The sequence below is a fragment of the Sciurus vulgaris genome, assembly GCF_902686455.1.
Source record: "Sciurus vulgaris genome assembly, chromosome: 4".
In the NCBI taxonomy this organism is placed as follows: Eukaryota; Metazoa; Chordata; class Mammalia; order Rodentia; family Sciuridae; genus Sciurus; species Sciurus vulgaris.
Window position 1 is genome coordinate 15,352,495 of NC_136464.1, and position 22,019 is coordinate 15,374,513.

General features: G+C 33.2%; 1 protein-coding gene across 1 annotated transcript in view; it reads right to left on the minus strand.

Moving 5' to 3' along the window:
• Positions 1 to 22,019, minus strand: part of ATRNL1 (attractin like 1) — a 746,355-nt gene that overhangs the window by 638,314 nt on the left and 86,022 nt on the right. The window contains 1 exon segment of the mRNA XM_079136646.1: positions 15,689 to 15,872. Within this exon segment, the coding sequence (XP_078992772.1) occupies positions 15,689 to 15,872 (184 nt within the window).

The window sequence follows — 22,019 nt, forward strand, 5'->3', positions numbered from 1 at the left end:
GTAAAGGCAAAAAATGTAGAATAGGAAATCCAATATTAAGAATAACAAAGAAGGCTGGGGATGTGTCTCAGTGGTAGAGTATTTGCCTAGCACGCATGAGACCCTGGGTTTGATCCTCAGTACCACAAAAAATAAAATAAAATAAAATAAATTTTAAAAGAATAACAAAAAAAAGTGACAATGCCTGACTTAAAGACTTACTATAAAGTTACAATAACCAAAACAATCTGGTGCTGGCAAAAGAATAAACAAATAATCAATAAAAAGGAATACAGAACCAGAAAGACACAATATATTCAAATGACCTTTGACAAAGGAGCAAAAACATTTCTACAAGAACAATCTATTCAAGAAAATTCTGCTGGAACAACTGGGCATCATATGCAAAAGAGAAAAAAATCTATACACAGACCTTATACCTCTTTATTAAAAAAAAAAAAAAGAAAAGAAAAGAAAAGGAACTCAGAATAGTTAACAGACCCAAAATACAAAAACTCCTAGAAAATGACACAGATGAAAATCTAGTTGGCTTTGAGTTTGGTGATAACTTTTTTAAATACAGCACCAACCACATAAATCAGGAAGAAAAAAATTGGTAAGTTGCACTTTATTAAGTCAAAAACTTATTCTATTAAACGTACTTCTGAGAATGAAAAAAAAAAAACAAGTCACAGACTAAGAAAAATAAAAGCACAACAAATCAAATAGCTGATAGGAGGATGAATATCCAAAATATACAAAGAACCCTTAAAAGTCAAAGAAAAACTGAAATTGACTTACATACGTGTATGAGTTTATCAGGATGAAACCTAAGAACTATGTTGAACTATAAAGTTCTAATTTTACAAATGTAAAAAAAAAAAAAAGAAATACTTTATTAAAATTTTTGGAGCTGAATAAACTAGATCTCAAAGCACAATATAAAATGCAGCAAAAGGAAGAAGAAAAAGAAAAAAAACCTCACTGAGAAAACGAACAACCCAATTAAAAATAATGAGCAAAAGATCTGAAGAGACTCTCTGAAATGAAGACATAGGAACATCAAATAAGTATATGAAAAGATTCTTCACATATGTCATCAGGGAAATGTAAACTAAAATAACAATGAGATACTACTACAATCCTATAGAACAGCTAAAGTCCAAAATACTGACAACATCAAAAGTTGACAAGGTTGTACAGCAGAAAAACTCTCACTCATCAATACTAGGAATGAAAAAATTATACAGCCACTATGGAAGACAATTTGGTAGTTTCTTCTAAAACCAAGCAATGCCTTACTGTAAAATCTAGGAATTGTACTCCTTGCTATTTACCAAATGAGTTGAAAACTTCAGTCCACACAAAACCTACACACAGATGTCTATAGCAATTTCATTCATAATAGTCAAAATCTGGAAGCAACAAGGATGTTCTTCACTATGTGAAGTCATAAATAAAATCTGGTATCCATATAATAGAATTTAGCAATCAAAGACATAGGCTATTAAGCCAGTAAAAGACATGGAGTAATCTTAAATGTATATTGCTAAGTGAAAGAAGGCAAACTAAAAACTCTAAATATTCTATAATTCCAAGTTTATGACAATATAGAAAAAACAAAACTATGGTAAGAGTGAAAAATCGGTGATTGCCAAGGTTTCTGGAGGAGGGACAGAGGGATGAGTAGATAGAGCACAAGGTGATTTTTAAGGCAGTAAAAATATTCTGTATGAGACGGTAATGATAAATACATGTCATCATACATCTGTAAAAACTCACAAGAATGTACAACACAAAAGTGAACCCCCATAAAACTACAAACTTTAGTTAACAATAATGCATTAACATTGACTCATATTGTAACAAATGTACCACACTCATGCAAGATGTTTATGACAGCACTGCTTACAATTTGGGAACTTTCCAACCATTTTTCTATAAGCCTAAAACTGCTCCTACGATAGTCGAATGAATCTGACCTAACTTTCCTGTGTACATATATGAACATACCACAGTGAATCTCACCATCATGTACATTCACAAGATAATAATTTTTTAAAAACAATAAGTAAACAGCAGCAGAAATCAGTAGAGTAGAGGAAAGAGAACAGGGAGGGAGGAGGGGAGGAAAAGGAAAATACTAGGAACTGAATTAGAGCAAATTATATTCCATGCTTATATAATTACGTCAGAATGAATCCTATTGTTATATATAACTAAAAAGAACCAATAAAAAATAAATAAGATCTATTACTGCTTTAAAAAAATCAAAGCAAACAAAAAAGGTAGTGATTAAAACTGCAACTTTTTTCCAGACATACACTAGAATAAACAGATCTAGCCCCTACTACCTGCTATGCAGATACATTTTTCAATATGTGAAATGTAAAATGGAATCTATGTTTCTCCCTTTCAAAAGGGATTTACAAATGTGTAAGAAGAGAAAGCTGAAATAAACCCTATAATGGTATACTACATCATTAGGCAGTTTAAGCAGCATTTAAATACTGAGAAACAGATATATAAAATAGAGATATATACCCAGATCTATAAATGGATATAGATGTGTGCATGTTTGCATATTTTCTGGCTGTATCTGCCGAGAGGATCTGAAAAAGAAGTACATCAAAAACAAAACAAAAAAAACATAAACATGCCTAGTACCCTAATCCTGGTTTTTAAATATTCTCCACTAAAATGAACCTAGCTTCCTTGGGGAAATGACTAATTTCAGGATTGAGTCAGGAAAAAAGTACGTGATGTGAATGGAATTTTTGTGCACAAAATGAAGAAATGAAGAAAATGATAGGAACACATCTAATGAACACAGGCCTAAGTGAAATGGACAAATTTCAAGCCTCACAATGGCCAAATCCAGAAAACACACACACACACACACACACACACACACACACACACACACACACTTGATTATAAAACATGGGGAAAAAAGTGAAATCTAAGAATTCATACTGAGATAAATGAATAGACAGGTGGAAGGAATATTAAATTAGAATATCACCATCTGGTAACCATCTTAGTAATAACTTTTTCTAGTGAGAATCAACAGATGCTAAAACTTTTGGGTAAAAGTTCAATGACAAATGGAACATTTTCATAGTACAGTAGTATCTCCCCACAAGTATTATTTTAAATAGAAAAAAATATTACATTTGTGATGGAGAAACCAGTAATGCACCACTTTAATCAGAATATAAATTTAATATCTAAATGAATAGTTCATAGCAATCTCAATATTCAAAAGTGAAAACAAACAGCACATTCATCAATTTGAAATGCAGAATACTGAAGCATGGAATATGGAAGTGCTGATATATGCTTCAACATGGATGAATTTTAAAAACATTAGGTCAAGAGAAAGACACAAAATGCCATATGGTATAACTCCATATCTATGAAATATCCAGAACAGACAAATACATAGAGATACAGAAAGTACAGTAGTGGCTGTCAGACAGGGAGAAAGGGAGAATAGGGAGATGTTTCTTTTGGAGGTGATGGAAATATTCTGGAACTAGTGATGATGGTTGCACATAATGAATATGCTACAAACCACTGAATTATGCTCCATAAAATGTACTCTTTAAACTTTAGAATTTTGTTACATGAATTTTATCTTAATAAAAAAGATTTTTTCAAAAACAATTAAATTCATTAGTCATGGTTCATACAACATTTTGGTATTCCTAATAAAAATGCAAAACTTCGATGAAATCAGAAGGAAACACCAAACCCAAATTGGGTGCATTCTTCAAATGAATAACTAAGATCGTTCCAGATTAAAGGAAACTAAAAAGTGACATAATCCTGGATACGATCCTGGATCAGGAATAAATATGAAAACCTGGCAAGGAACAAAATATCAAAACCTAAGGACAGTATGTGAAAGGGACACCACAGGCCAATCTTACAATGAGAACCCAGTTGTGAAATTATTAAGAAATCAAATCCAAAAATTTAAGAAATTTGTTTTTTACAAAAGATCTTTGAACAATTGGTAAAATTAGGTTAGCTGTACAGATTAGACAATAACATCACAGATTATAACATTTCATCAATGCTATTTTCTAAGTTTAATCCTTGTATTGTGATTATTATATAAGACAATGTCTATGTTTTTAGAAAATACAAAGTATTCCCTAAACTCTTGTTTTAGGAAAAAAAAAAAAAAAGATGGAGATATACATAGACAATCAGACATATGTTTAAAAATAAAAGGGAAAAAGAGTACAGATACTTCAGACATTAAAATATTTTAGGAGAACACTGTGAATACCTTTATAACAATTTAATGGAATAAATCAATTTCACAGATAAATTCCTTAAAATATATCTGACCAAAACTGACTCAAGACAAATAGAAGATCTGAATATTCTTGTAACTATAATGAATTCCTCAGATAAAATTCTATATATAAAGAAAAAGTCACACTTAGTCAACTTAAATGTTACAATTATAAAATATTCATTAAAAATTAATTCCAACTTAATACATAAATTCTAGAGTATAAAAAAAGAAGAAATGCTCCCCAACTAATTTCATGAAACTTATATCCTTAACACCAAAGTGCTTATTTGAATAATTCAAGAAAACCAAGGGCAAATGTCACATATTAACATAGATATAAAAATCCTTATCAAAATATTAGCAAACCAAAGGACAAACAATACATTATAACTTAGGTTAATTTAAACCAAGTTGGTTTAATAACAAAATTAATTAATATCATTTTCCACATTATTTAGAAAAATCAGATAATATTCCAAAAAAGTACTTTGATAACATCCAACATCCATTTGTGATATAAACCTTCCACAAACTAGCAAAAAAAAGGGCAAATTTTCATAATAATGATGTCTACAAAACCCACAGAGAAAACACCATTCTTTTTTTTTAATTTTTTTTAGTTATAGATGGACACAATACCTTTATTTTATTTATTTATTTCTATGCAGTGCTAATGATCAAACTCAGTGCCTCACATGTGCTAGGCAAGTGCTCTTACCATTAAGTTACAACCACAGCCCATGAACACCATTCTTAATGGAGAAATGTTGAAAGCATTACTTTAAAACTTGGGAAATAACAAATGCCTATTATCATCACTTCTATTAAACGATGAACTGAAGGTTGTAGCTGAAATGATAAAGTGAAAAAACATCTAAAGTTGTAAGACCCAGAAAGGAAGGAACAAAATTGTCATTATTTACAGATAATCTGACCATCTATTATAAAAATAAAAATAGATATGCATAAGTTAATAAAATACAGCATGTCAGACATTAATATAAAATTCAATTACACATCTATCGAGTTACAAGCTGAAAAAAGAAATAAAAAGATAATATTCTGGTAGAATGAATGGTACACCCCCAAAATTCACATCTAAATGTGACTTCACTTGGAAAGAGAATCTTTGCAGATGTTATTAAGTTAAAATGAGGTCATATTTAGCTATATTAAAATGAGGTCACATTAATATCCTACTACATTAGTGTGCCTTAAATTCAGTGACGAGTATCCTCATAAGAAAGTCATGTTAAGACAGAAGCTAAGACTGAAATGTTTCACGATTTTCTGGAGCCCACCACATACTGGAAAAAGCAAAGAGCTCTCCTCCAGAGCCTTTAGAGGGAGCATGGCCCTCATGAGACCTTGATTTAACACTTTTGGCCTCCTGAACCATGAGAGAATAAATTCCTGTTGTTTTAAGCCACAAAGTTTGTGGTAACTTGTTATTGTAGCCTAAGGAAGCTAATACAGATTTCATTTACAACAGCATACAAAATTCAATCACCAGGAATTATTCTAACAAAAAAATTATTGGTAATGCACACCACTAAAGGAATAAAACTTGCCATAAATGTTCTGGGAGTACTCGCTGTGCACATTCAACAAGCTTGGTTTACTTAAACAGCTTAGGGACACCGGTGTAAACAGCAATGAAGACTAAATAAAAATGTTTATATTTTAACTGATCATGATAGCAAAATTGACAACAATTCAAAATTCAACCACAGAAAAACAGAACTTAGTAAAAGGATCTATGTTGAGACCGTAGGGTTTTTACATGGGACAACAATCCTGCCAACACCCCTACATTTCCCTAACCCATTCATTCTTCCTCCTAAATGATCATTTCATACTTTATCTCCTCTTTGGAAAACTCCATCCTCAACTGATGACGTCACTCCCTACTTCTCTGAGAAAGTAAAAAAGAATCAAAATTTTCATGTTCTTACCACCTGAAATTGTATTCATATAATCTGCCTTTTCCTGGTCCCATGAACAAAGTGCCCATGATCCTCCTAGTTAAGCCTTCCTGTCTAAGGGTTCACTCTATTCCTCTGCTCTTAAGCACAGCCTTCTAGCAAATTCTTTCTTTTTTCTCACTTTATACATCTTCTTGACCTTTCCTCTCAGTCTACATAATTATTACTGCAAATTAAAAAAGCAAACTTCTCTTGCCCCATCTCCCTTTTCTCCTAATTCCTCTTTTCCTGTCTTTACTTGAAACCAAGTCAATCAGAGTTGTACTTCACCACCCAACTGAAAAATCTTTCGAGGAGGTCAATAAAAGTACCAGTTAGCCAGATCCCATGATCATTTCTCAGTCCTCATAGAGATTGAATACCTTTTATCCAAAATGCTTAGGGCTGGAAACGTTTGAGATTTCTGATATTTTTGGAGAGATATCTTGGGAATGAGACCCAAGTCTAAAGATAAAATTCATTTAAGTTTAATATCTACCATAGATACATAACCTGAAGGTATTTTAACACAATATTTTTTTTTGTCCTAGCAATTGAACCCCTGGTGCTTAACCACTGAACCACATCCCCAGCCCTTGTAACTTTTTATTTTGAGACAGGGGCTCGCTCAGTTGCTGAGAGTGGCTTTGAATATGATCCTTCTGCCTCAGCCTCCCAAGCCACTGGGAATTTTACACAATATTCTTAATGTGTCTGAGTTTTGAGAGTGACCTGTCTCACGAATAAGTTGTAGAATTTTCCACTTGTGGTGTCACACTGATGTCAAATTTTGGATTTTTCAATTAGAGATTCTCAACCTTTATTACTTTGCCTATCAACAACTTCTGATAATTTCATTCTCTTTTGAAATATGTTATTGGCCTCAAATAGAACACCTCTCCTGGTTTTCTTGCTAAGTCATTAATGGTTCATTCTCAGTATCCTTTTCTAGTTGTTTCTCATCTCTCTGACAAGAAAATTAGTGTGTCCAAATTATGAAACTGCTGAATTCAACTGCCTACTTAATATATCCTCTAGGATATATAACAAGCATTGCAAATTAAATGTGTCCAAAACTGAGCTTCTAACTAGGAATGGAACCACCCACCACATGACCCAGCTATAGCACTTCTTGGTATATATCCCAAAGAATTAAAGTCATCATACTATAAGAACACATGCACATTCCTGTTTATAGTAGCACAAATCACAATAGCCAAATGATGGAACTAGCCCAGGTGTCCATCAACAGATGAATAGACAAAGAAAATGTAGTATGTATACATAATGGAGTTTTACTTAACCATAAAGAAGAATAAATTATGTCATTTGCAGGGAAATGACTGGAACTTGAGACTATTAAGTTAAGCAAAATAAGCCACACCCAGAAAATCAAGGGTTATATGTTTTCTCTCATATTTGGAAGATAAAGAGGAAAAAGAAAATAAAGTTGGAGTTGGGAAAATCTCATGAAAATCGACAAGAGACCAGTAGAGTAAGGAAACCAGGATAAGGAAAAAGGGAAAGAAAAGGGGAATGATATTGGCCAAATTACATTGTTGTATTGTTTGCATGTACAAATATGTAACATCAAATCCCACCATTATGTATAAATATATAATGCATCAACAAAATATATGGAAAAAAGATTAAAAATAAAACTTGGCTTCTAATCTTTCCCTACAATAAGCCTACTTCTGTCACATCTGAATTGAACCCAACTTCATGCTTTCATTTCTATTCATCTCTCACTCCTTTTCCTCTCATCTGCTCCATATACAACCCCTTAGTGTATCCAACCTGTGCTGAGAATCCAACCAATTCTCATCACCTTCACATTGCCTCCTTGATCCCAGAGACCACCACCTCTTTCTTAAATTATTACAATAGCCTCCTAAATCATCCTGCTGGTTCTGCTCTTACAGCAAAATCCAGCCAGAATGCTCCAGCCCAAACCTAAATCAGAGAATGTCATACCTCTGCTCAAAACCCTTTTTGGCTACCAATGTGCTGTGGTTTACATATAAAGTGTTCCCCCAAAAGCTCAAGTATTTGGAACATGAAACCCAATGTAGCAGTGTTCAGAGGTAAAATGATTATAAGAGCTGTAATCTAACGAGTGGATTAATCCATTTGATGGATTCACAATTTGAATAGATTACTTGACAGTAAGTATAGGCAGATAGGGTGTGGAAGAGGTAGGTCACTGGGGTCATGCCCTCAGGCATTGTATTTTGTCCCTCTCCCTCTCCCTCTTTCTCTTGGATGTCCTCCTCTAGGATGCTCTTCTATCATGATATTCTGCCTCACCTTGGCCCAGAGCAATGGAGTCAGAGACCGAACCTCTGAAACCAAGGGCCCAAAATAAACTTTTACTCCTCTAAATTGTTCTTCTCAGGTATTTTGATCACAGCAACAAAAAGCTGACTAAACACACCATGTCAAAATAAAAGCCTTACAATGACCTCTAAGACCCTGCATAGCGGTTCCCAATTACCTCTCTCAGGTCATTTTCTACCACTTGCCTCACGCTACTCCAAGATACTCTTCTACACGAGCTATACTGGCCCCTTACTATTCCATATGACAAGGACCTTCCCATCTCAACACTGTTGTACTAGATGTCCCTCTACCAAAACACCTGTCCTCCAGATATTGGCATGGCTCACTCACTAACCCCACGCATATTTTACCCAAATGTCTTCTCTGTGAGGTCTTCCCTGGCCAGTCTTTAAATGCAACACCTGAAATTTCTCATCCTCTTTCTATAATCTCTTTTTACTACCATGTAAAATATATTTTACTATCTGTTTTTATTATCTGCCTCTCCTCATTAAAACATATCTCCCAAATGTAAAGTTTACTTTTTAATGTCTCTGAAGAAAGCATACAATGTTAACCAACACATGAAAAATTCAAAAATAGACAAACTGGTTTGCTTGCAAATACATATATGGAGAATTTTTAAAGTCTATAATAAAAAAAAGAAATAATTAACACAGTATTAAAATAATAGTTACCACTCTTGGGGATAATGGAGTGGGGTGCCACCATGGAGGGACACGTAAGGGCTTCTGGGGTGTTGCAATGTCCTTTTTCTTGGCTCAGGTAAGCAGAGTGTTCATTTTATTGTGGTTCTAAAACTGTGTGTGTGTGTGTGTGTGTGTGTGTGTGTGTGTGTGTGTTCATATACTCTTTTTCATATGCAATATTTCTCAATTTATATAATAAAACTAGGAAAAAAGTACTATGGATTTCAAATCTCTTGAGAAAAGTAAATCTATAGGGCTTTGTTTTAATTATCAATATGTGATTTTAACCAGGCATTCCAAAAATCAGAACCTATCATGATGTTTATACATGTAACAGTCTTTCTTACCTGTATAAACATTTAGTGTTCATTTTAATAAATCTCCCTATTGTACTATTTTTTAACATATGAGTGTGCCCATGTGTATTTCCATACTTCCCACATAAATATGTACCATAAATTTTCAAGTTATCAATCTCTTACTAAGAACTTATTAGGATTATTTCCAACACAGAGCTTGACAAAGAATCAATAAAATTTTTTTGAAGAGTTCAGACACTCACTGAGCAGAGAAATAAGCAAGGATGGACAGCACAGTCATCAGGATTCAGTGAAATGTGATTTAACTAATAACATTTATAAAATTGTCCTATATCACTTCACAAAACTTCTGACAGCTAAATTTCATAGAAAAATCACAACAGTTCAATAATTTAATTGGCTTTGAATACTTCAATGTAAAAATAATCCCCATTATATCAAATTAAAGCCAGAAGAGTTCATTTCATGTAAATGTGTTTAGCCTCATTATGAAAACATTTTTAAGTATATGTAATTTCAAAGACTTTAAAAGTACAGATCTAATACAGTACCACAGAGGTATTATCCTCAGATTTCATTACTTATCCTTTTATTATCTTTAAAACATAGTTGAAATTTCTTCTCACTTAAAAATGGTAAAAAAAAAAAGTTGATAATTACAACTGCAAGTTGTAAATAATGTTTAATACACTCCTTATTTATTAAAACTTGAGGCTTTTCAGCCTAAAAAAAACACAATAGAAGAAAAGATCTATACAACAGGCCAAGAAAAATCTGAGGTCTCTATTATCACAGTAAAACCTTGGCATAGAGGAATAACGAAGATGTAAGTGGACTCCTACTGTAAATTCTACAAACACATGCATGCAAAAAATATTGAGATGTCTCATTTAACAAGTTTAAGAAATCCTGTCTACGATGGTCCTGGAATCAAACCCTTACAGCAACAGAAATGTTTACTCTCTCAGTCTTTAATTATGAAGAAACCAGACCTAACTACCCTTGAAGAATTGAGGTGACAGCAATGACTTTGAGTGCACCCTGAACTTTAATGTCTTAATTTTTTTCCAACAGTGACAATAAAAATATATTTGGTCAATATGCACTGAAAATTGACCCTCTGTCAAATTATCAAAAATTTGTAGCATATTATGTTAAATTTGAGAAGTCAAATCAAACACAGACTTCAATTTCAACTTTTTAATTATGTATTTTGATCATATGGATAGCTTTCTTGTGACATATCCCGTTCAAATCTCTTGTCCATTTCTTTATTGAGTTGTCTTACATTTTCCCATTAATCTGTAGTACTTCTCTACATTTTCAAGATGAGAGTCCTTTGTTGGCGTTATGCATTGTAAATACCTCCCTCACTGTGGCTTGCATTTTTATCTTCTTACTGACATTTTTAGATGTATAAATATTTTTCAAGATATTACTTTTCTTTATGAATACCACTACTTTCTTTACCTATGGCTATAAAAAAACTTGCCTCTGAATCTTCTAGAATACTTATTATCTTCCACACCGAGATCTATAATTGATCTGACACAGATGGCTGTGTATTGTGAAGGAGGGCTCAATATTCACCTTTTTCAATTGTACATCCAATTGTTCCAGAGTAATTTACTGAAGAAACCGCTCCACAGTGCAAACTTTGTCATCGATCAAATGTCCCTAAATGTACAGATCTGTCTGTGGTATTCCTATTTGCTACATTTGTCTATTTCCCTATTTTGACAACAATAATGATATATTATATGAGATCTAAAAGAAGTCTTCCAGGTTTGGTCCTTTTTTGTGGGGAGGGGAGATTCCGGGAATTGAACACAGAGGCACTCAACCACTGAGCCACATCCTTAGCCCCTTTTTGTATTTTATTTAGAGATAGGGTCTCACTGAGTTGCTTAGTAACTCACTGTTGCTGAGGCTGCCTTGACACTCTTGTTCCTCCTGCCTCAACTTCCTGAGTCTCTGGGATTACAGGTGTGCGCCGCCATGCCCAGTCAGGTTTGGTCTTTTAGAATTTAACTATGGTTGGCCCTTTACATTTTCAGATAAATTTTAGAATCAGCATGTTAGTTTCCAAAAGAAAAATACCTGCTAAAATTTTGTTAGGATTATATTAAACCTACAGATCCATTTGGGCAGAATTTATATCTCTATAATCTTGAGATTTTTTTTTAAACAATTATCAAAATATAGTCTCCATTTATTTAGTTCTTCCTTAATTTCTCACAATAAGGGCTTATAGTTTTGTCTCTGCAAAGATCCTTCATATATGACTTTAGATTTATTCCTTAAGTTGTTAACATTCTGATGGCAACATAAATTATATTGCTTTTAAATTGTTCCTGGTATACGCAATTACATTTGGTTTGTTTTTTTATATTGACCTTTTATGCAGCAACCTATTGCCCATATACCATTATATGATATCATATTTTACTTTAAATGCTTTATTGCCCTGCCTGGAAACTCTAATACAGAGCTGAATAAAACTGGTGTTTTATTAAAAAACCCTTGTCTTCTCTAACCAAAAGAAAAACTTCAATATTTCACTGTAACATTTGCAGTAATTTTTGTGTGTATCTTTTACCACATGAATGATTTGCTTCTCTTCCTAGTTCACCAGAGGTTTGTGTCATGAAAACATGCTAAATTTGTCTAAATATTTTTCTACATCATTTGAAAAGATTATAGGACTTTACTTCTCTGTTCCTTTAATCTTAATTACCAAGAAAAATTCACTCAAGAAGAGATCTAGGCCTGGAGGGTTTTTCATTTTGTTTTGTTTTTATTTGTTTGTTTGAATGTTTGTTTACTTGTTTTGAGGCAAGAGTTTTAATTACAGATTATTTCATTGATATAAGATTATTCCAATTGCTATCTTTTCATGTGTCATTCTGGAAAATTTTGTTTTTCTAGAAATTTGTCATGATTCATCTGATTTTTTAAATTTACTGACTTACATTTGCTTATCATATGCTCTTCTTAACTTCCAATGTCTATACAACCTTTAGCAACGTCCCTTTTCAATCCTGACATGTTATTTGAGTGATACTTTTGTCTTTAAGTTCTGTGGGGAATTTGTTTATCTTATTTATTGTATTACTCTTTATCAAACAACATACTTGTTGGTTACTGGTGACTTTCTGGATTGTCCCCATCATTCTATTTCATTAATTTGTGTTCTAATCTCATATTCCCTTCCTTTTTCATATCTTTATTTTCTTTATCCTCACTCTGTTCTTTATCTAGCTTCATGAGAGGATGACTGGAAAATGAGTAGATTTTCAGGCATTTAAAAGCATTTTCTTTGGTAAGCGGATGATGATACATAATGGGGGGTGGGAGAGAGGCAAGAATGGAGGAAGAAGGGATGGAAAAGAGGGAGGGGTGAGGGGGAAGGAAAAAATAACAATGAATCAAACACTATTACCCTATGTAAATGTATGATTACACAAATGGTATGCCTCTTATTTCAGAGAAACAAGATGTACCCCATTTGTTTACAATAAAAAAGATAAATAAAAAAAATAAAAGATATAGGGCTACTCAAAAAAAAAGCATTTTCTAATAAATATATTCAAAGCTATAACTCTCCCTCTTATTCCCAAAATCACACACATTTTGATGTGTCATCATTCTGTACAATGTATCTTCTAATTTTTAGAATAAGTTCCTTGACCAATTATTTCTAAGGAGTTTATTACTTTTCAGATTAGGGTTTTTCTAATTTTTGTATGTGTAATCATCAAGAACTTACTTTTGTGTTCATGTGATCTGTTATTCTGTAGATTTTCAATTCCTTTTAATTTGTTGCGATTTGCATTAAAACCGAGCATATGGCGTATTTTGGAAAAGTTCCATAAATACTTAGAAACAATGGATAGGCTGCAATTATACAGTTCTATGATCTCGAAACCAAACTGTTAGTTGAGCTGTTCAAATCTTTCATATTCTTCCTATTTTTTTCAGTCTCCTGGTACTGTGTCAATTACCAAGGGAAATGGATTAAAATTATCCAACCATGATTTGTTCTGTTTTATTCTGTCAACTTTTACTTTATTAATTTTAACACTGCATTATAAGGTCTACCTAAATTCAGAAACTATTATATGTTCCGGGGAGATGCTTGGCTCAAATTCGTATTTGTCTCATGTGCCAATTTTCTTTTGTTTGGTTATTAGATAATATATCTTCCTTCTATCCTTTTACTTTCAACTTTCAAATATCTTTATTTAAATATTTTCTAAGAAACAGATGACTAGATTTTGTTTTTATATTCAGTTCAAAACCACTTGCCCTTTAATTAGAGTACCGTTCCCTCACTTTAGTAATTCTGACTTCCGCACATCTAGTGTAATCCTCCAGCGCTCTGGAGTTCAACGCACCATCTCACCACGTCCTAGTTGACACACCTGCTATTCCTTTTCCATGCCTTCCTTGTCTTCCTCCAATTCCATGGGGAACCAGTCACCATTCTCATTTTCCCATCTATTCCATTGCTAGATACATAAAGCTTCACTCTTATGTTGGTTGTTGCTTAATGATAAAAACTCAAGCCCTTACTCTTAACATGTAATATGAGTTTAATTCCCATCTGATAGGATTCCAGGCTTTCACACCCACTCATCTCTTCTGATGTACATGCCATCATTTTCATGCATTTGAATTATATGTGTATTTCAGCCCCTATTATTATCATACTTTTATAAAATAACCATTTAGATTTACACTTTTTCATTTCTCTACATTCTATCAAATATCTGGAACTATTTTTCTTCTATTTCAATAGCATTTATTTTATTTATTGTTTCCTTTACTCCAGATCAGTATACTCAAATTCTCTCAGTTTTTGTTTTTCTAAAAATGTCTTTATCTTGCTTACTTTTTAAAGGATATTTCACTGGGTGATGACTGTTTTCTTTCAACCACCTAAAAATATCAAGCTTTCTTGATTTCACTCTTTCAATTAAGAAATCATTTGTCAGTATTGCCCCTGAGAGAGGGAATATGCCTTTTCCCCTCTAGATGCTTTAAAATGTTTCTCTCCTGTTTTCAGCAGCTTACCATGATATCTCTAACTGTGAGTTTCTTTGTACTTATCCTCTTGATGCTCATGGTATTCTTCAATCTGTGGCTTGATATCTCTTGTCATTTCTGAAAAATTCCTATTCATTTCCCAAAAGAAAAAGTCTAATAATTCCATCTACTTTTTCAAAGAATGTAGAAATTCGGGTATATTTTTGAAAGTGGAGGTAATAGAAGAAACCACAGCTTAGTGGAAAACTGTTCTTCCTTTGAACACATACAGTAATTTTATGCTAATTTTAAAAGAACGTATACTATCTTAAAATACTCATTTTCCAGATTTTACAATGGGAAATACATACAATAAAAATTCTATTTTAAAGTTTATATACTCAGAAAACCAGTAAATGAAAAATAAATTAGCAATATTTCAAACATAGAGAATGGCAATTTATTAAACAAGAATCAAATGAATACATAAAACAACACTTGTTCACAGTAGTAATTGGAGAAATGCACATTACAGTATCAGTAAGATATTACTCATACCTACACATTGACAAAAGTAAAAATCCTCATAGTTGTATTGGGGACAACATGAAGACACAAAGACACTCACACCCTGCTATTGGAAGTATACATTAGCAGAGTCACCTGAAAAGCAGTTCAGCAACATGCAATCAAGTTGAGGGTGTTGATACCCTCAGAAACAGCAATTTCAAATTTACACTGTTACCCAAAATTCCTTATCTAAAACTAACATGATATCAGCACTTATCAGTATAAGTAATGCACACAGAATTAGTATTTCTGTGGGATCAGAAATCATCTTAAAGTGAATCATTTATATCAATGATGGCTACACAGAAAATTTATTTATGTATTTATGCTATTGCTACATGATAACATGCTGTTAGTTGGCATAAATAAGGAAAAAGTCCAAGAGTTTTTCTGTGAAAATATTTACTAAATGCCACCACAACACAAATATAAAATAAAACTAACACCAAATCTCCTTATCATGCTTCCACCCCATCTACTCACCAAGTCTTAGTGTTAACTTCATACTTATAAAGGTCATCTACCAATCCATATTTGTTGCCTGGCAATGCTTTATAGCCTCCGTGAACGTAAATGGACTTCGTTATCTCATCATACACACTTGTATGGCCATATCCACCTTGCACAATAGCGCCTTTCGTTTCCGGAACAAGCCAAGTGTTTGATGCTATAGCAGAAAGAAAATAAACCATGATCTTCAAGCAATGTTTAAAAACACAATTCATATATCACCAAAACTATCTACAAGTTAGTTCTAATGTCACGTTTCCATGAGTAAATATTGTATACTTAATAGTCACTTAATTGAGAAACATTAAAAATGTGCCAAGTGCTACACTAGATGTTGAATAACACTTATCCTTCAGTAGAGAAAATACACTCTGAAATACTGAAAATTCAATTTTTTGTGTGCAAGAGAAAAAGGGAAACTTGTCACATTTGAAATATTCTCATTATTTCCCAAAAGGAAAAGTCTAATAAATTCCATCTTTATTTTTACATACGTTTCTGTATTCAAATATAACCCTAAATAAAATACTTAGGAACTACTTTATGAAAGCCTACTATGTGACTACCTTTGAATTAGTCACTGATATTACAAAGATAAAAATTATATGATCAATGACCTTATCTAAAATTAATTAAGCAAATTTTCAACAAATGCTTGTCCTAAAACTAAATTTCCAAGGTTCTTGACAACTATGTTATTGTTAATATCCACTACTATGAGTAGGGTAAGAGATTAGAAGACAGAAGGAAGAAATATCTTCTGCTTTGGTTTCTAGAAGCAGGAAGAGACAGATGACAAACTGAAGCAATGGCAGTGTTTGCATCATAACACTGACCAGGGGTAGCTGGAGTGGCACTTTCAGTAGCTCAGGGGTTGATGTGACTACATATCAGCTTCCAGATTTCCAGGTGATCCCACTGCCTTGGGTATCCTTAGCCCTTCTATAGCATCTGCGTAGTAAATTCTCTGCATTAAATCCCACTCTGCTTACTCTATCTAACAGAAGCTCTTACTTCCCACTGCAGGTTCACGGATAGAACTAACCATATGCAAGGCATACTTATAAAAACATGCAGATAAAAAGCATGCAGTTTGTTGCCCTTAAAATTTTTAGATTATAAAGAGCAACTATAAAGAAATCTGTCATTTGGGTTTTTTGGTGGTTTTGTTGTTGTTGTTGTTTTTTTTTTTGTTTGTTTGTTTGTTTTTTTTTTGGTTTTTTGGCACCAGGGATTCAACTCAGGGGCACTTAACCACTAAGCCATGTGTCCAGTCCTTTTTTGTGTTTTATTTAGAGATAGAGTCTCACTGAGTTGCTCAGGCTGGCTTTGAACTCACGATCCTCCCGTCTCAGCCTCATGAGCCACTAGGATTACAGGTGTGTGCCACCATACCCAGTTGTAATTTGTTTTTAAGTGTACATCCAGACCACAACTTTAGGTTACCTCTATCTTGTCACCTAAACTTTGACACCCTAGACAATTCACTGAAACTACCCAAATCAACTAGCAGAAAATGAGGATGATACTTAAAAACTCTTCACTTTTTCAAAATTATAAGGTAGTGAAGAAAGTAATTCTTCACTAGGTATTAAAAAAAATCAAAATATCAAAAAGGAGTCATTAAAGCCAACTGTACTTTAAAGAATCTGATTAATATTCTTTAGCCACTTGTTAAATGTTTACGTATATCTAAACATTTTTCATATTCTTGTTCTCTTTCTAATAAAGAAAGATAAACTGGTTTTGTACCAAAACTACTGAATAAAAAGGTATAAATGTAAAAGTAAAAAGAGTAACCTTTGTCCTAGCCCGCTTTCTAGAATTATTTTTCACCATCTTATATATTCTGGCTGTTTTAAAGCTATAGTTCTAAACATTTTAGTATATATGTATAAAACACATACAGGTTCTACACATGTGTGTGTGTGTATATACATACATATATATATACATATATATAAATACTGTGCCCTCAAAATACTATTTTACAGTTATTCTTTACTTAAAACATTTGAAGAATCCTTCCACACCATTGTTTCTTTTTTAGCAGCTAAATTTCATTGTATTGGCAATGTGTAACTTATTTAAATAACTATTTGGGTTCTTGATTTGCTCTTTCAAACAATGATGTAATAACTTTGTAATCAGCAGCAGCATCATTATCTAATACAGCATGTCCTATATCTCAGAAACTGCCCCACTGTCTCATTTAATAATAACTCTTTGAGGGATGTATCATTTCTATCTCTTTTTAAATTGAAGAAATCTAGAGTAAGAAAAATTAATTAATAAATCAAAAGTTTAAAAGTCAACATCAGGGCATTGCTCCTCCCCACAGACCATATGAACAGTGTAAATGACAATCAAAAGAGAATTCTAAAAAGTATAAAGAGGAAAGTAGACTGGCCAGTCACTCCAGGTCTGGAGGAAGAGTATCTCCTGACCTCCCCCAGAGGAAGAAGATGCCCAGGTTCAGCATTCCCCCAACCCAACCATGAAACAAAAGGTGACTCAGGTAGGATTATCCCTCCCTACATGGAAGAGAAATCCCATGGACAACACCAGATGATCCTAGCAGCCCCAGAGACCCACCAAACCCTACTTACATTAAACAGAGGGAGAAACAGTTTCCCGTCCCTCCCCACCAGGCCTAACACTGGAAAGGGAGGTCCTACCAAAGACCTAAATACCTACCTACCTGCTACATAAAAGACTTAGAGTAGGCCAAAGACTGCCTAGATAAAAGTCAAAATGCTAAGGTACAATCAGAAATTGCTCATCACATCAAAGACAGGAAAGTCACAATTTGAATGAAAAAATACAAAGAATGCTAGCACTGGGATGGCTGAGTCAGATGTTGAAATCATCTGACAAGAATTTTAAAGTCATCATAATAAAAACATTCCAACAAGCAATCACAAATACTCTCGTAACATCAACCAAATAATCTCAGTCAGAAAAAAGTTAAAGGAAAACTAGAATAACAGATAAAACTGGATAGGGGCAACAGTAGGACAGAGACAGAGGGGGAAACACCTGTAAATGTGAACAGATCAATAAAACTCCGACAGATCAATAGTTATAAAAAAAGTCTCAGGGACTTTGGGGACAATGTCCCAAAAATGATCCAACATTCTTAGCATCAGAGGAAGAGGAAGAAGCAGAGAAGGAAGGGAAGAAATGGGGCTGAAAGAGTATGTAAAGAAATGACTGCTCTAAACTTATAAAATTTCATAAAAGACATAAACCTACAGATTTAAGAAACCAAGCAAATTCTAAACAGGATAAACCTAAAGAAATCCATGCCAAGATACATCCTAATTAAACTTCCAAACTTAAAAGACAAAGGGGAAAAAAATCTTGCAAGCATCCTGAGAAAAAGACACATTACCTATAGAGAGTATCAATTGAATAACAGTGGATTTCTCATCTGAAACCATAGAGGCCTTGAAAAGAGCACACTTTTCAAGTACTGGGAAAAAAAGAACTGTCAAGCATGAATCTACCTCTGGTGAAACTGCGCTTCAGGAATTAAGGGGGAAAGACTCTTAGACAAAGACTAAATTTTTTTTAAAAATGCCATTAGCAAGTCTTCCTTAAAAAACAGCTACAGAAAAGTTGTCAAACAGAAAAAGAATGATAAAATAATTTTGGAGCCTTCCTTCTTCTCATGAAGCTTATAACCCATATTTGATGGAGACAAAAATAATATCATATGATACTCAAGATGATGATATGTAGAAGTGGGGAAGGCAAAGGAATGTAAATGGAAGCAAGGTTTCCATACTTACTTAAGGTGGTAAAATGCTGATGCCAGTCAATTGTGGCAAGTCCAGAGCACCAATAAGAAAATGAGACAAAAAGATACGCTCAAGAACGCTAAAAGCAAATCAAGAAGGAATCCTAAAAATAACACATAACCCACAGAAGCAAGAGAAACAAAAAAACAGTAATAAAATAAAAAGCACAAACATATCAAAATTATCTTAAATACAAATAGTCCATTTACTTCACATTCTTAGAATAACACTATTGTGGAAATAGAACTGTAGTTGTCACTACAGTTGTCATTAGTTAGTGGGAAAAGAAGGCAGCAGTACAAGGGAGATAGGTGAGTTTAAAAGGGAAATGAAAGATCTTGGGGAGCTGGAACTATTCTGTATACAGTAAAGGTGATGGGGAACTGTTGGTATAATGACTGGTGGTTGACACATGAAACATGCACAGGGGCTGGAGATATAGTTCAGTTGGTAGAGTACGTGCCTCACAAGCACAAGGCCCTGGGTTCAATCCCCAGCATTGCAAAAAAAAAAAGCACACAACTAAATGTGCACACACACACCCCCACATACAAAACTAGGAAAATCTGAATAGGAAGAGAGGATTGTATCCATGTTAATATCCAGAGCTTCGACATTACACTGAATTTTTGCAAAATCTTATTAATGAATAAAATCGGAAAGTGTATACTGGATTACTGTTTTTACTTCTTACAGCTATATGTAAATTAATTATCTCGGTTTAAGTTACCATGTATGTTTACCTTACTAGTACTCAGGGCAATTCACCATTAAATACAATATTTCACTTAACTACTTGGCAAACATTAAAAATGATTTTTTAAAGTGTAAAAGTCATGACATAGGTCTAATGCAAATGTATGTTTAAATATTACCACAGTGGTCTGGTGATTTTAGATGAAAAATAAAGGAAATAATTTGGTTCAAACAGGAAACAAACAAAATATAATATTAATTATGATTCTCATTCTTGTTATATTATTTTGCACTTGAAAATGTGCATAGACTATAAAAAATCAGTTAGTCTCAGCAAATATTGAAATAACAAAATATAGGTACCCTCAAAAATTTTATTTGCATGTTATTTGCCTTTTCATTTAATTCAGACATAAAAATTGCACACACTAATGGAGTACCACATGACATTTTGACATATGTATACATTGTGTAATGCAGTATCAGGTTACTATGCATGAATTTTGTTTTTAATTTGGGAATGTCCTTTATCATATTTCTAATTTATAAAAACTGAATCACTGCTCAAAAGTATCTCAAATAAATGAGCTCTAGATACATGAATAAATTAATACATTTATTTAATAAATAATAAATTAGCTAATGATACTCAGGATAATGCATAAAAGTCAAAAGCAAAAATTACTCAAATGCACCAAAAGTTCTTTATTAGGCCATGATGCAGTAATTTATACAGTATTTAATTTCCTGCAATGAACAACTTGAAAACCAGAAAATAATATATTCAAAATGGTTTCAAGATACTGGATACCAAGCACCACAGGACAGTGATCTTAAAAAAAAAAAAGAAAGAAACTGGGTAATCTCTGTGATTGCCAGAGCATTGCCTGGAGGCAATGTGCTGGTCACTGCATAAGAAGGGGGATCACAAAGAGAGTCTGGGGAACTTGTTGAGTTGATAAAACAAAAATTAAAGTTAGAAGAAACCAAAGGGCTAGAATTCAGGACACAATACTAGAGATGAGGTGATGAAGCACAGAGGAAACAAGTCTAGTTGAATAGCAATCAGCACCTCCATATGAGAAAACTACTTGAGCCTATGAAAAAGACTACTGAAAAACTAACAAGCTGAATGACTCTTGGATCTCAAACAGGGCTTCGAAGAATTTGTGCTCCAAGTAACAAGAAATAAGAAAATAATAATAACTCATACTATAAGAGCTATTTGGAAGAGCCCTGAGAAAAAGTCCACACTGGAATAAAGGACCATGCAAGTCATTTTAAAACTACTAAGAACTGTGGGAGAACTGTCAACCTAAAATTCCTAAAACCAAAACCAAAAATGGGGCTGGGTATGAGGTTCAGTGATAGAGCACCTACCCAGCATGTATGAGACCCTGGTCAATTTCAAGTACCACAAAAATTGAAAATTAAAAAACAAAAGACCATCAAGGTAGAATTCTATACCCAGCAAGATATTTTTCAAAAAGAAAAAGAAAAGCCTATTAAGACAAAAATGAAAAAAGCAAGCAAAGACATACTCCTATAAGAGATGGCCATAGAAATTCTTTAGACTGAATGAAAATGATACCTAATACCAGATGAAATCTGTTTATACAGACAAATGAAGAGTATAGGAAGAGTCAATATGTAAATAAATATAAAATGATTCATCTCTCAACTTTTATCTAGTTAAAATTTTCAAAACAAACATAACAATTTCTTAGAATGTTTATAACATACATAGAGATATGATAGCAGCTCAAAGGAAAGGAGCAGGACGTAGATATACTGTTGCCAGGTTC